The sequence below is a fragment of the Diadema setosum genome, chromosome 2 (genome assembly GCF_964275005.1).
Source record: "Diadema setosum chromosome 2, eeDiaSeto1, whole genome shotgun sequence".
Classification (NCBI taxonomy): domain Eukaryota; kingdom Metazoa; phylum Echinodermata; class Echinoidea; order Diadematoida; family Diadematidae; genus Diadema; species Diadema setosum.
In genome coordinates, this window is record NC_092686.1 from 26,406,254 (window position 1) to 26,419,750 (window position 13,497).

Consider the following 13,497-nt stretch of genomic DNA (forward strand, 5'->3'; position numbering starts at 1 on the left):
ACAAAAGATTCCGTACAAAACTAGCAAAATATTCAGGCACACATACAATACAGAAACTTAATATTTATATTTTTTTAAAAATGCTGTGCATTTTGATCAGCCCGAAGAGCTCTTTGGTTAGCCAAATACTCTCACAATAGAGAGCTTTTGCCTGTGCATTACAGCAGTCACATAGTGGTAAGCTGCATATATCTTTTCATTCTCGAAAATAAAAGCATTCATTTTGTCACAAATATTCTTGATATTTCATCCTTTTAATTGAATACAGTAAAGCAACCACACATTTTAGAAATATGTAAATTCAGAGTCAACAAGTACTTTCATATTACTGTATTAATGGTTCATAATACATTAATTTAAAGAACTTTTCATTTCTGATGAACTTTAGAAGAATTGTCCACAAAGAGATACAAATCCTCTTTCTATCACATGCAATGCAATCCACCAAAATTACTATAGATCTATTGGAGTGAAGACACCTCAGGAGTGGAGGAACAGTAGATGTGGCAAGATTTATTTATCATTTGAATATACTGTAAAGAATAGGTAGTGTCAGAGCGAAAGCACCGTAGATGAAAACCACTGTGGACAGCGTGCTCATCTTCATCTCCCACTCCAGTTTTTGTTCTGTGTCGCTCAGCAACTCCTCCAGGGTGCCGGTATCAGCTGTCATCCCAACATCCGACATCCGCCGCAGACCCCGGACCTGATCAGCCAGCCTGCTGTTCCTTTCACTGATGAGCTTCTCAATGGCCGCAAGTTGTTGCCCCAACACCTCATCATTCTTTTTCAGCGTATCATTTAAGACATTCTCGAGATTCTTATGGCGGGAGGCATCCTCCTCCTCTTGTCCCAGTGACTTCTTTAACTGCTGCAGAATGGCAGCCAGTTCTTTGCGGCTGCTCTCTGACCCAAAGTCCCCCGTACTGAGTTCCGTGACCATCATCCGCAATTCACGCATGCGCCTGTGATTGGCAATGCTGGACCCAGCGATCCCTATGAGCGTGCCCACAATGGAGCCGATGATGGACCAGTATTTTGTGCGCTCTTCTTGCGCTCGCTGCTTTTCGTGGCTCTCGCGGACCACCGCTGATAACCGAGAGAATGTCTCCCTCTCCTTGGCCTCCACTGTGGAGAACCATTCCTTGAGGCGGGTCTCATTCTGCAGCATGCGGTGCTCCTCTGTGGCCAACTCCAGAAACTTGGGGTCATCTCGGGGAGTGCGGTCGAGCTTGCCACGGATTGTGTGCAATTCTGCCTGGAGTCCATTCACTTGTTTGCTTGCTTCTGAAACATTTCGCCGAGCTTCAAGAAACTGTTGCTCCACCTAGCACGTGGAACAAAGAAAAAATTGCATATCAGCTTGACTATTGTTATAGTATTTTTCAATTGAATTCCCCCCCCCCCCCCAAAAAAAAAAAGGTTTCACGCCATCTGATTTGCATGATCTTGAAGTGGTTGCAGTCAATATGAGAAGGCACATTATCACTTTGTGTCCAATATTAAATATGAAGCTTAGAAATAGAAGTAGTATAAATCTTCAGCTCTATTAAACTTCCATCCAATCTTAGAAAACTTATACTTAATGATGCTATATAATTTAAAATATGCTTTGTGTGATGATAAAAATAAGCAAGCACTGAAGCAGAGGAATGTTAAGTTCATTTACCTTGCCACCGTACCATAATTGTGTGATTACGAATTTATGTAATTTCCAATAGGACCTAACGTTAGAACTACATCAGAATGTCAGGTTAGGAAAATTTATGAAAATTTTCCGACCATTCGAGTCTAATAAAATTTTACAAGTTTACCTTTTTGATTACCAAGGAAAATGTACTGCATTCTAACAGTTATTTTAGTATGAATTCAATGTGAAAATAACCTGTTTCATTTTTGTCTTCTTTGGATCTTCAAAGCCAGGGCTGCCTAGCCTATCCTAATATTAATATTTCCTATCAGCCTATGAGCAGTTATCTGCGTATTCCTGCAATATTCGGGATGCGTTCATGCATTTGTTTCGTAGATTAGTATTCAACAATAGCACTAAACGTTCTAACTGTTAGATGTTTTACCTCTGCGACTCGATTTTGGGCAGACTTGACCTCGCTAATGCCGATGAATTGCTCGTATGCCTTCATAAGGCCTTCAGCTCGGCCGTAAGTTCCGGCGTGCATTCGACGATCGGTCCGGTGAAGACAGCTGATCCTGATCAGACCGGCACCCATGCATCCTCCATCTCTTCGTGGTGAGAAGCATGGAATTAGCCTAATGAATGTCAGTCTTTTGTTATACAATCGTCGGGACATTTCTGCTTCTTTTGTTTCTCAGCCTGAGAAAATTGGCAAGTGCAAATGTAGTAATAATTAGACTAATGACATTGACTTCGTACAGCTCAGGCACAGGTTACCTTGCTAGCTCAGCTCAGGCTCAGGTCACCCACGAAATCACGGAGGTCATCATCGGCATTTAACGCATGGATCGTCTCCGACAACTTTGCTCAAGAATAAGACATTCTGATTGGAGAGAAATCGTCACCAGTGGCTATTTTGTTCAATGAGAACCCTTGTAATGAAAAGTGGGCGCGGCCAGAGCAATCTCGTGCACATAGAATCAGTCACTGTGCTATACGTACGCATCACGTACACATATTGCAACATCGAGATTCTCAGTTGTTTACAGCATTGATTGGCAGGCAAGGCAAGAGTTTTGTGGTGACTGCGCCCCTGAACATCTGATTATGCTATATACCAACCATCTGCTGCGACATCTGTTTCACCAAATTGAGAATAATAACTAAAACCTCCCAACAAAATGTCTAATACTTTCCAGCCAGGCACTGCGGCAGTGGCAGCAACGCAAGTGGAAATTTCGATTTCATGCAGGTAAACACGTAAAGTGCAGTCCCATTGGCTTAAATTCATGTTATGTAATTTTGTGAATACTCTATGGAGGTGCGCGGTAGCGCTAGTAGTGTAGTAGTTAAACATGTTAAAAGATCTAAATTTATTATTGCCTGGCCTGACTGTGCTGTGTGGTGCGCCTGCCTGTCCCCTGGCTGGGCCTGGGTGGGCCGGGGCAGCACGAGCACAGCCACAGCCACACGAGTCCCCGAGGCCATAATAATCCCCAACAGAAACACAGAAACTGTGACACTGACCTCCTGAAAGAAAGTAAAGAAGGATAACTAGATATCTAGATTTTTGGCATTAGCCGCTAGATATATTTACAAAATCAAAAATAATTGTAGAGACTCTAGCACTAGCCAGGCTGAGTCTGCAAGGACCAGCCAGTGCAGTGTGATTGAAGAGTAGAGGGCCCACGAGGATGGTGGTTGTCGATACTCGTGAGCATGGTGAGTGAGTCATCGCGGTCATTCACTCGTACTGATCATAGATGCTGATGATACTGATAGTCGTTTGAATACATTGTAATTATACTGTTGGGCAGCATCAACGCCTTCAAGTCTACTGTAAAAGTGGAAATTTCTGTAGAGTTGAAATTTTCACGCAATACGCGCAACCAGAAAATAGCGAAAAAATAAAAACACTCAATATTTTTGCTTGCCGTATGTTCCAGTACGGAGCAGTAGTTGATGTCTTCATTTCACGTAATTAAAAACATGCGGAACTCTTCTTACCTGGCCAAGCATGAAAAATTAGTCATGCGAAAATATCCACTTTTACAGTATATTAAATGTAAGCTCAGTGTGACAGTGCTATGATCACTGGAAACAGAAGCATAAATTAATTTGATCCAGATTGCATTTATAAACTGACCACCCTGTGGATGTATACATTGAACTCTCCAGGCTCGGGATTTGTTCATCTGTTGAATGTCCTTGTAACTGTTTTTAACTTCTGGGCATCATGCATCATAGGTTAATTCAGGTAGCTAAAGTCCTGCAGATTTAATGTGTGTGTGTGTGTGTGTGTGTGTGTGTGCATGTGTTTGTTTTGTACAAACAAAACAAGATTTACCCGAGAATTCATGCTTAGGGATACAGGTGTATGCGCGTAATCATAAATATGCTCCATATGAGATGTCTGCTGTTCATCATATGTGATGACAAATGTGATGTGCGCAAAGGATCATTTAAACAATAATTTGTTAAGCTTATGATTAATTACTCCTAACCTTGAAAGAGATTTTTTTTTTTTTTTAAACAAAGAAGAGCAACCACAGTTCTGGTTGAGGTGGGGATTCAGGTTTATAACATTCCTCAGTGAGATAATGAGAAACCTCTTATAAAATATGAAAGAACATGTAATTGTAAGAAGGATTCAACATTTATTTGATGAAAATTGGTTTTCAAATGGCTGAGATATCAAAAAGAGTGATAATAATAAAAGGCGACGGGCCATGCCTTTATAAGAATCTCTTTGTTTCACCTTGTTTTTGGATATCTCGGCCATTTCAAAACAGATTTTCATCAAATGAACTTTTGATGCCCCTTAGAATTGCATGCTCTTTGACATCTCATAGAGTGGTTTCTGAATATCTCGCAAAACGTTAAGCTAAATCCTCACCTCAACCAGAACTGTACCGTCCCTTTAAAGAGCAAATACTTATTTTATTGTTTCTGCTATATTGTATTTTACTAATAACCGATGTATACAAATTAATATTATGGTATTGTCAAGTATCAGTAGCACAAGATTAAGAAGGGCTACCGAGTATTGAACTGAATGGTTTATGTGGTCTTGTAAGACATCAATACATGTAGGTGTAACTTACACTCGATGATGAATATCACCATAGCAGTAGGCCTCAAGATACATATACTTTGCTTTGTTTTCCACTCACAGGAACCTTAAGGATAAGGATGTACTATCAAAGTCAGATCCATGTAAGTTTCATCTTACTCTTTTTATGACGGTGCCTAATGCAGCATACTATGTACAATGAATTTACCTTTTCTTAATACCTGAATGATTGGACATAATGAATTATAATTGTGCGGAGATTATTTAAATAGAAACTACAGTTCGACCTCGATTATCCGGCCATGTCGGGACCGGCGCTCATCAGGATAAGCGAATTGGCCGGATATGGGAGACACGATGTTAATGTAGGCCTACATAGCTGCCGTCCCAGTGCACTGGCAGCTAGAGGCAGGTAGCGTACCCCGCAACGGTGGTATAATCTACCTATGTATAGATGCTAACCTGCGCAAAATTGTAGTCCCTTCTTCACAAAAATAAAGTATATCTTTATGTGAAAATCAGACATGTTTTACCTCATTAGATATTGAGAAACCTGTCATGCACATCTTACGAAATTAGTGAAATAGATCCATGAAAGTCACTGTTTTTTCTCAATTTTTGGATGAAAAAACAAGTCCTTCACTGCGTGAACGCGTCTGGATAATAGAAATTTCCGGATAAAAGGAGGCCGGATAATCGAGGTCGAACTGTACTCCCAGTGTACCAGTGGTTACAGTGACTAATTATGTCTAGTCTGAAACATTTACATCTTGTATTTTAAAAAGTCTGTGTCTGTTGGTTGTTATTTTTAGTGCATACAATGTGTATGTATACTGATGTTTGATAATTTATTAAACTTGCCAAACATTGATATTTTGAATCTGGAATCCTTCAATTTTCATTATCCCATTTATGTCCTTCAATGAAATGTAATTTGTCTCACTTTATTTAAGAAAGCAAAAACAAAGCGCACCTCAGAAATAATACTATTTAAAGGGACATTGCCAGAGATAAACAGTTTTCAGTATAAAAAAGAGCAGCTTTGATGCAGTCAGGTATAATGGAAGATTACTTATGTAAACACAATCCATCAACATATTTTACAGCATAGTTTCAAATGCATCATAGAAACTAACATATTTTCCAGACTTTGAAAAACAGTTTGTATCAAACTCATGCTTTTTTGCACATTCAATTTCATACACTTTAGGCAAATCACTTTTATTAGTTTTCTCACCAGTTTCTGTGAATGTCCTTTATTATGGTATCATGGTCATGGATCACATAAAAAAAAAAATTTTAAATGTGATATTAATTAATGTGGCAAATTGTAGATTTCCCCATAAAAAAGTACATGGGCATATATATATATATAGATCAACATCAATGCCCAGACACTAGGATACTTATATTAAAGCTATCATGCTCTTCATCTTCTGTCCTGGCCAGATAGTGTTTAGTTTGAGCCGATGTTGAATTCTTCTAGAATTCTCCTTCAAGGGGTAAGGATGAATTATATAGCCAGGTCTAACAATCTTATTGTTTATACTTTTTTTAGTCACTGTGTAGAATGCTTCTTATGCCAATATTTCTTTTTCTCATGCTGGTTTTTTTTTTTCCCTCCATTTCATGAACAACTTTCATATTTGTATCATTTCAAGTTTTACTTCTTTCTTTCTTTTTTCTTAAGTGTGTGTAATATACACAACAACACTGGGATCCAAACAGTATCATGAGGTGAGCACCCATGTAGTCAGTGGTAACTTTCAGTTTGCACTTTTCTTTTTTCTTTCTAAAGTACTGTCATATTAGAAAAAAAAAAGAAACACCATTCTTTTCGTAGACACTGAATAATGTTACAAGTATGTAAATGTCAGAGATGCTTGGACTCAAATTATGCCATATTCCCATCAACTGTGAACTTGAGATGCAAGTCTTCATGTATGGAAGCCACATGTTTTTATCAGAAGTCTAGGCAGAAAGATTTGGACAGATTTATTGCACCATAAAATGATAACTCTGTAAAGAAATCTTGCATAAATCTTCTGTTTATTTGTTTCTGTTTCTAATGGCTCACAATTCTCTTCCTCTGGAAAAGGCAGGGTTTTTGTTTGTTTGTTTGTTTGTTTGTTTGTTTGTTTGTTTGTTTTTTAATGGTCTTGGCAAAATAAAAGTTGTGGATGTGCAATAGCTGAAAAATGACAGATAACATGTAGTAAAATTTGTTCTTAATTGATGGTGTAGATGAAAACCCGTGAGCATTCTTTTCATTATAGTGAGGATTCCTTACTGTTTGCTTGGTTAACTCAGGGAAGTGGGAAAAGAACCTCTTCCCACCTCCCTGGTTTAATTTTATCTTTGATTTAGGAATGCTGTGGATAACCTTTGTGAAGTACTTTGTATGAAGATTGAATATTCATGTACCTGTATTATAATGAAATTAAAGGGAAACTCCACATCATGTTCATCTTATCTTCAATATGAAGAGTAAAGTCAAACAAACATGAGTAGTAAACAGAGTAGTTAATATTCCCCTGACAAAAATAAGGAAATTGATGTCAAATTCTGAAGTTCGGAATGTCACTAAACATACATCCACAAATGAAGTTCTCAGGCTAATTGGTATCATCCCATATTCTCACATTTGTTTCATACCAATGAGTATTTTGAAATCAGAGCAATACATTGAATTCATGCTTTGTTTTTGTTTTGTTTTTGTTTTTTAAGAATCCTGCAACAATGACCCTTAGCCCTAGTTACAAGTCATCTGCTTTAAAAATGTTGCAACTGTAAAATGATTTGATTTAAAAGGTTTAAAATCTTTTGAACATTTGTCAAAACTGCTATGGAGCTGAGCCAAGTCTATCTTGTGTAGACCTACCTCTGAAAAAAACAAACAATAAAACAATTAAACTATGTATACAATCAGCACTTCATCTATATTACATCACACTTTCTGTTCGAAGCGCCTTTGCCTGGTCATTAGCAAAATGTCACTGTACACTGTTTTTGTATGCTGCAGCTATTTCAGATTGATTTAGATGCAAATGCTAGCGGTCGATTAAATGTGCATGATGGGTACTCGTAAAAGTTTGATGATGCACTGTATATAAAATGGAGGGCAATGAAGTGTGCAAATGATATTTTCAAATCAGCAAATTCATTCAGTAATGATGAACTCATCACTAACTGATATCCGGATACCCCATAGTGCATTCATTTGCTTTTCACAATGATTATCATAATGCAATGCAATGGCATAGGTTTACAAGCTCCTAGATCATTCACACACGTTGTGATTCATACATCCAGTTCTTATACGTGTGTACACATGTACAATGTATGCAGTGCTTAATTGTTGTTGTTCTTGTCGTTGTTCATTTTCCATCTGTGAAGATGGCTGGATAGCCCATATTCAGCTACAATAAGCTGGTCTTTCATGGGGTCCAGTTGGATGTGGGGTGGGACCACTTCACCGGGTTAGACACCCTGCTCTTTGCGATGAATGAATGAAGCGGGATCTTTTACGTACATGAGCTGTGACTCTCTCATACACGGGACCTCCATTTTATGTCCTATCCGAGGGACAGAGTGTTTTGCCTCTTGCTAGAGGGGACGGTATGTTTACACACAACATTGCTCAGTCCAGACTCGGGTTCGAACCCGGGCCGCGTGATCGTGAGGCAGACGCGCTACCGACTGAGCCAACTCACCGCCCTAAATTGGCAATGCAGAGCTCGAGACTGAAACCAAAACCCATAGAGAAATGTGGATTGAGTGAAAGCAGCAACATTAGTAGAGCGCATCAGTGAAAATTTGAGGAAAATTGGACAATCGATGCAAAAGTAATAAATGTTAGAAGTTTTGGTGTTAGAACCGAAGGATAAGGAGACTACTTGAGTTTATGACATCATGTGTGGACAACAATGTAAAGGAAATGTAAAGAAAATTCAACATGCTTTCACTTCTTTAGCATATATATGAAAAAGCACTTGACTAACCCCTTTTAGAAAGCAGGGGGAGTAATTACAACCGTTAAGATTATGTCGGTATCAAGTTGATGGAATGTGTAATTTTCATGAAAAATGAATTTTTGTGGAATTCTCTTTATATTTTCTATATATTGTTGTCCACACATGATGTCATAAACTCTAGTAGTCTCCTTATCCTTCAGTCCCAACACCAAAACTTTAAAAATTCATAACTTTTGCATCGATTGTCCAATTTTCCTCAAACTTTCACTGATGTGTTCTACTAATGTTGCTGCTTCCACACAATCCACGTTACTCTTTGGGTTTTGGTTTTCTTTAATGTACAAAACCTGTATTGTATCGTGTTCATGGCTCAAAATAATTGATACAAAATCTTTAGGGTTTTTTTTTCTTCATCCAAATTAGAAAAAAAAAAAGAAATAATTGGATGGATTTTTAATTGGATTTTCTTCAGAAAAAGATGAACATTCATGTATATACCCTCAAAACAGGGAATTGCATATTATATATCCATATGAATACTTAAGTTTCAGCAATTCTTGTAGTGGCATTTTTATGATATACAGGGTAGCAGCATTTTGTTTCAAAATATGAATAATTTCTTGTCATATTTTTTTCCTTTGAATAGAGGGGGTTAGTGCTCTGAAATAATTGTAATAATGGTCATCCAACATAGTTGCCCCCAGGGAGTCATGTACATGTCTGGTTTTAGTAGTTGGTTGCTTGTTTGTTTGGTTGTTTGTTTGTTTGTTTTGTTTGTTTGGGTTTTTTTTTTTTTTTTTTGGTTTGTTGGTTGGTTTCAATACAAATCTTGGTTGCTTGTTTGTTTGGTTGGTTGTTTGTTTTGTCTGTTTGTTTGTTTGTTTGTTCATTCGTTTGTGATCACATGCTATAACTGTCGATCTTGATACCGTGAGGGGATAAGTGCACGTTTTCCTGATCTCTTTCCCAGTACCAAAGAACAGAGAGGATCGAAAACTGCCTCAACCCAGACTTTGTCACCAAGGTCAGCCTCACCTATCTCTTTGAGGAGTGCCAGAGGCTGAAATTTGAATTGTAAGTGACTTACCTCCTTTTCGACACAAAACATTCTTCTGTGATAGCCCGTTTGGGCCATGAAAATCTTTGGATTTGACATTTTGGTGGCCGGAAAAAGAAATGTAGTGGCTGAAATAAAAGGACTTACTAAGATTTCATCTGATATTTTAGCTGCCCGATTAGGTGACCTAAAGACAACCTTTTTGGAAATTTGACAGCCCGACATTAGTGGCCCCAGGTCACTGGGCCAATGCTGATGAGCCTTGGATCTGTTCTCATCTGTTTCCCAAATTGGTTACAATGGATACATGTTATGGATGTACGTAAATCCTGTTGTTACTTCCAGTCAAATGTTTTGTGTAGCCAGTGCCCTTAAATGCACCCAACATCTGTCTTGAGGTTCTCTGAAGTGCAGTAATCAGGAACCTACAAACCTGTACTCGAATGTATGAGTGAAAGCCCATATTTTATTTTTCACCTAAAAGTTACTTCATTTGAGATTTATCAACCCACCTCTTTTTTTGGAGCCACTCCCAGTATTTAGGAAAAGAGTAACATACATTTGTATATAATGGTTCTCTGTTGATTTGAAACAAACTTGGCAGCTGCTAATGCTTGCAGTACAGAAAACATTTAACATAGCTTTCACTATATGGCATTCATGCCGACCAAACTGACCTCACACCAGCATCACAAAGATTATCTCTCACAGAAAAAGGTAGCCCATGTTAGCAGGCCCTCCCAACTGTCCCTCCTCTTGTGAATGTTACACATGCATATCACAAGTTTGCACAGCTTGACTTGATTGGAGCACAAGCTACACTACCAACAGGATGTAGCAGTAAAAGGAACAGAACGTGAAAAATCTTGAGCAGGTTTCTTTTCTCGGATTAAGTATCTTTCGGTCTTTTATGATGAATTACTATAAAGCCATAAACATTTGGGGCGTGAAACTCTGGAATCGCTGACCATGATGGTGTATAGCATTGTACTGGCATTCAATGCACTGTGTAGCAGACAAAAACTTTCGCATACATTTTATGTGATCGCGAATCTCGGCTCTTCCCGAAATTTGCAAAAGTTTTATGGTTCAAGAGTAATGAGATACTAATAAAATTATAAATTTACTGTTGCATTGTGAGTAATCACATGGAATGTGTGATGTATTAGGTTGGCAAAGTGTCATTACGTCAGGTTTACAAACACAATGGTCATTACCATCTGAAACCTTAAATTACTTGGTAATGACAGCTGCTTCCTTCCTGAGGGAAGCACAACTAATTTCTGCTTGCCTAACTCACCAGTCAGCTTTTACAACTGCCTATGGGCCAGCATTCTTGGTTTCTCACCCTATCTAAACATTAGATAATATGTTTACTGTATAAGCTCTTGTTTTCGTGTACAGATATTTTAGTGAAAATTAAAGGAGACCACAGACAATTTTGTGAGATTTTGTTTTCGTGAATTGACACCGACGCTATCGCCACTGCACTATTACCCTGGTGCACGGCAACATTTTTACGTGCTGTTAAATTCGCAGTCCAAAAGTGATTTGCAAAATTTGCAAAACTTAAACCCTCACGAAAATAACAGCTTTATACAGTATTTTATTTCTATAGATTGCAAACTTAAGTGAAGCATTATGTTTTAATCAGATTCTGTTGAATTCCATAGTATATGCAATACAGAGGAGTTCTATTCTCATTTGATATATTTTGTGCCTTCAGTGTACAAATTAGCATTCATATACTTAACATGTGTGCCTACCCCTTGATTTGTGACTACATGTATTAAGCATCCAATGGGTTCATGTCATATTTAAATGGTGTTTGATATGCAGTCTGACACCCTACCAAGATACCAGGCTTAAAGGACAAGTTCACCTTCATTCTATACATGCGGATTGAGTGAATGCAGAAATGTTGGTAAAACGCATCATTGAAAGTTTGGGGAAAATCTGACAATTCATTCCAAAGTTATGAATTTCTAAAGTATCTGCACAGTCTCTGCTGGATGAGAAGACTACTGCAATGTATGATGTCACATGTGTAGAACAATATAAGGAAAATATAAGAGAATTTCACAAAGTATAATTTTTTGAAAAAAAGTGCACATTTCTTCAACTTGTCACTGATGTATATGTTAAGGGTAATATTGTTCCCCCTGCCTTTTGAAAGAGGCAAGTCAAGTATTCTTTTAGAATTCGAGAAAAATGAAAATATGTTGATTTCTCTTTATATTTCTCTTATATCATTGTACACATGTGATCACAAGCTGAAGTTAGTCTTCTCATCCAGCAGTGACTAAGCAGAAATTAAAAAAATTAATAACTTTTGAACGGATTATCAGATTTTCCCCAAACTTTCACTGATGTCTTCTACTAATATTGCTGCATTCAATCAATCCACGGTAGACTTGACCTTTAATGTCTTGTGAACAGAGAGAAACAGAATACGTGTATCATGCATTCTAATCAACTCAAGAATGACAGTCTAGAACTGTTTTGGGAAATAGGGTCAGGTCCAATTCCCTGCGCTGAACAAGTGTGACTCACTCTGCTTCTTTATCTGCTGTTTGTTATCTGTACTTTTCTTTCTGCCTGTCTCTCTGTTTCCCCACTGTACAGATATGACATAGACTCCGCAAAAAGCCAGCTTGATGTACATGTAAGAACCAACTTCCTCCTTTTTAATCCAGCAGTTTTAAGTCTCCTGTGTTGTATGAGAAAAGGGGGGGGGGGAGAGATGCTATCTAATGACAAATATTTACAGGGATTCTGAAACCATTTTGAGCTACATGTTTGAGCCTCATTATAAAATGAGGGCCAAATAGCCCTGTATTTAAACCAAGGATGTCCAAGGATTTAGTCACACATCTCCTCATGCATGGTTTCGACCATGTAGTGTTGTTATGCCATTAATGTGTTTTAATAGTACAGTGTAGATGTAGCAAGCAGAGGAGAGAAAAAGACATGATTATCGTAGTCAGTGTGATTCGACATTTATATTGCACCATGGGTTATTGGTTGTAAAAACTGTTGGGCCCACATAGATGTTATGGATTCATACATTCATACCGGTGTTTCACACACTCTTTATTTTCAGTTTACCGGTACTTTCCTGTAAATGCCTGGCAAGAACATGCAGTAGTTGAATGTAATTTTGTCGTGTTCATGTGTGTGTGCGACCATCTTGTTGATGTACGTTGTACTTTGGTTCATCACCCACAAGAGGGTAAAGCAAAGTAGCCATACAAATGGCAATTACGTAGCTTCCATATATATCAAGATCAAGCAAAAATTGCTATTTGTGTAATTGCCTGATGAATGAAGGAGACAGAAGGTGACTTTCAGATGGAGTGCAAATGATTTCAGGTGAGATCATACCATATCATATTTGATATATCTGCTCTGCTCTTGCTTGCATTCTTTGTTGTTTGTAGTACAAGCAAAGAAAATAGTTACAAGGGAAAAAAATCTAAATGAATTTTGTTATATTGATTGAAGCAGTTAAAAAGAATGAGAAAAGGTAGTCCATTGTTAATGACCAAACCACTGGAAATACAATATAGTGTCATGACAGCTTGATGTGTGTCCCAAAAATAGCTGTGACATCACATGGTGTCGATGGTTTACTGATGGAGCGATTCTTGCATGTGAAATGGAACGAGCAGGACAGGAAATGGCAAGATGATAGCTAACCAATGTTTAGACATGTTGCACAATAAACATGTCAGATTTGAAGAAGATATGATTTGTAGTT

The 13,497-nt window shown here is 37.9% G+C and overlaps 2 protein-coding genes across 2 annotated transcripts in view; one reads left to right on the forward strand and one right to left on the reverse strand.

Moving 5' to 3' along the window:
• Positions 1-450: 450 nt before the first annotated feature.
• LOC140241294 (mitochondrial potassium channel-like) lies at positions 451-2,402 on the reverse strand. Its single transcript, XM_072321044.1, has 2 exons — positions 2,076-2,402; positions 451-1,327 (listed from the first exon to the last, which is right to left on the reverse strand). Exons 1-2 carry the CDS (start codon positions 2,307-2,309, stop codon positions 521-523), a joined length of 1,041 nt encoding a protein of 346 aa, XP_072177145.1. The 5' UTR covers positions 2,310-2,402; the 3' UTR covers positions 451-520.
• Positions 2,403-2,703: 301 nt separating this feature from the next.
• Positions 2,704-13,497, forward strand: part of LOC140241310 (copine-8-like) — a 36,685-nt gene continuing 25,891 nt past the window's right edge. The window contains exons 1-5 of the mRNA XM_072321045.1: positions 2,704-2,885; positions 4,809-4,849; positions 6,397-6,443; positions 9,651-9,754; positions 12,363-12,402. Coding sequence (XP_072177146.1) covers positions 2,815-2,885; positions 4,809-4,849; positions 6,397-6,443; positions 9,651-9,754; positions 12,363-12,402 — 303 coding nt within the window. The 5' untranslated portion in view covers positions 2,704-2,814. The remainder of the gene's footprint in view (positions 2,886-4,808; positions 4,850-6,396; positions 6,444-9,650; positions 9,755-12,362; positions 12,403-13,497) is intronic.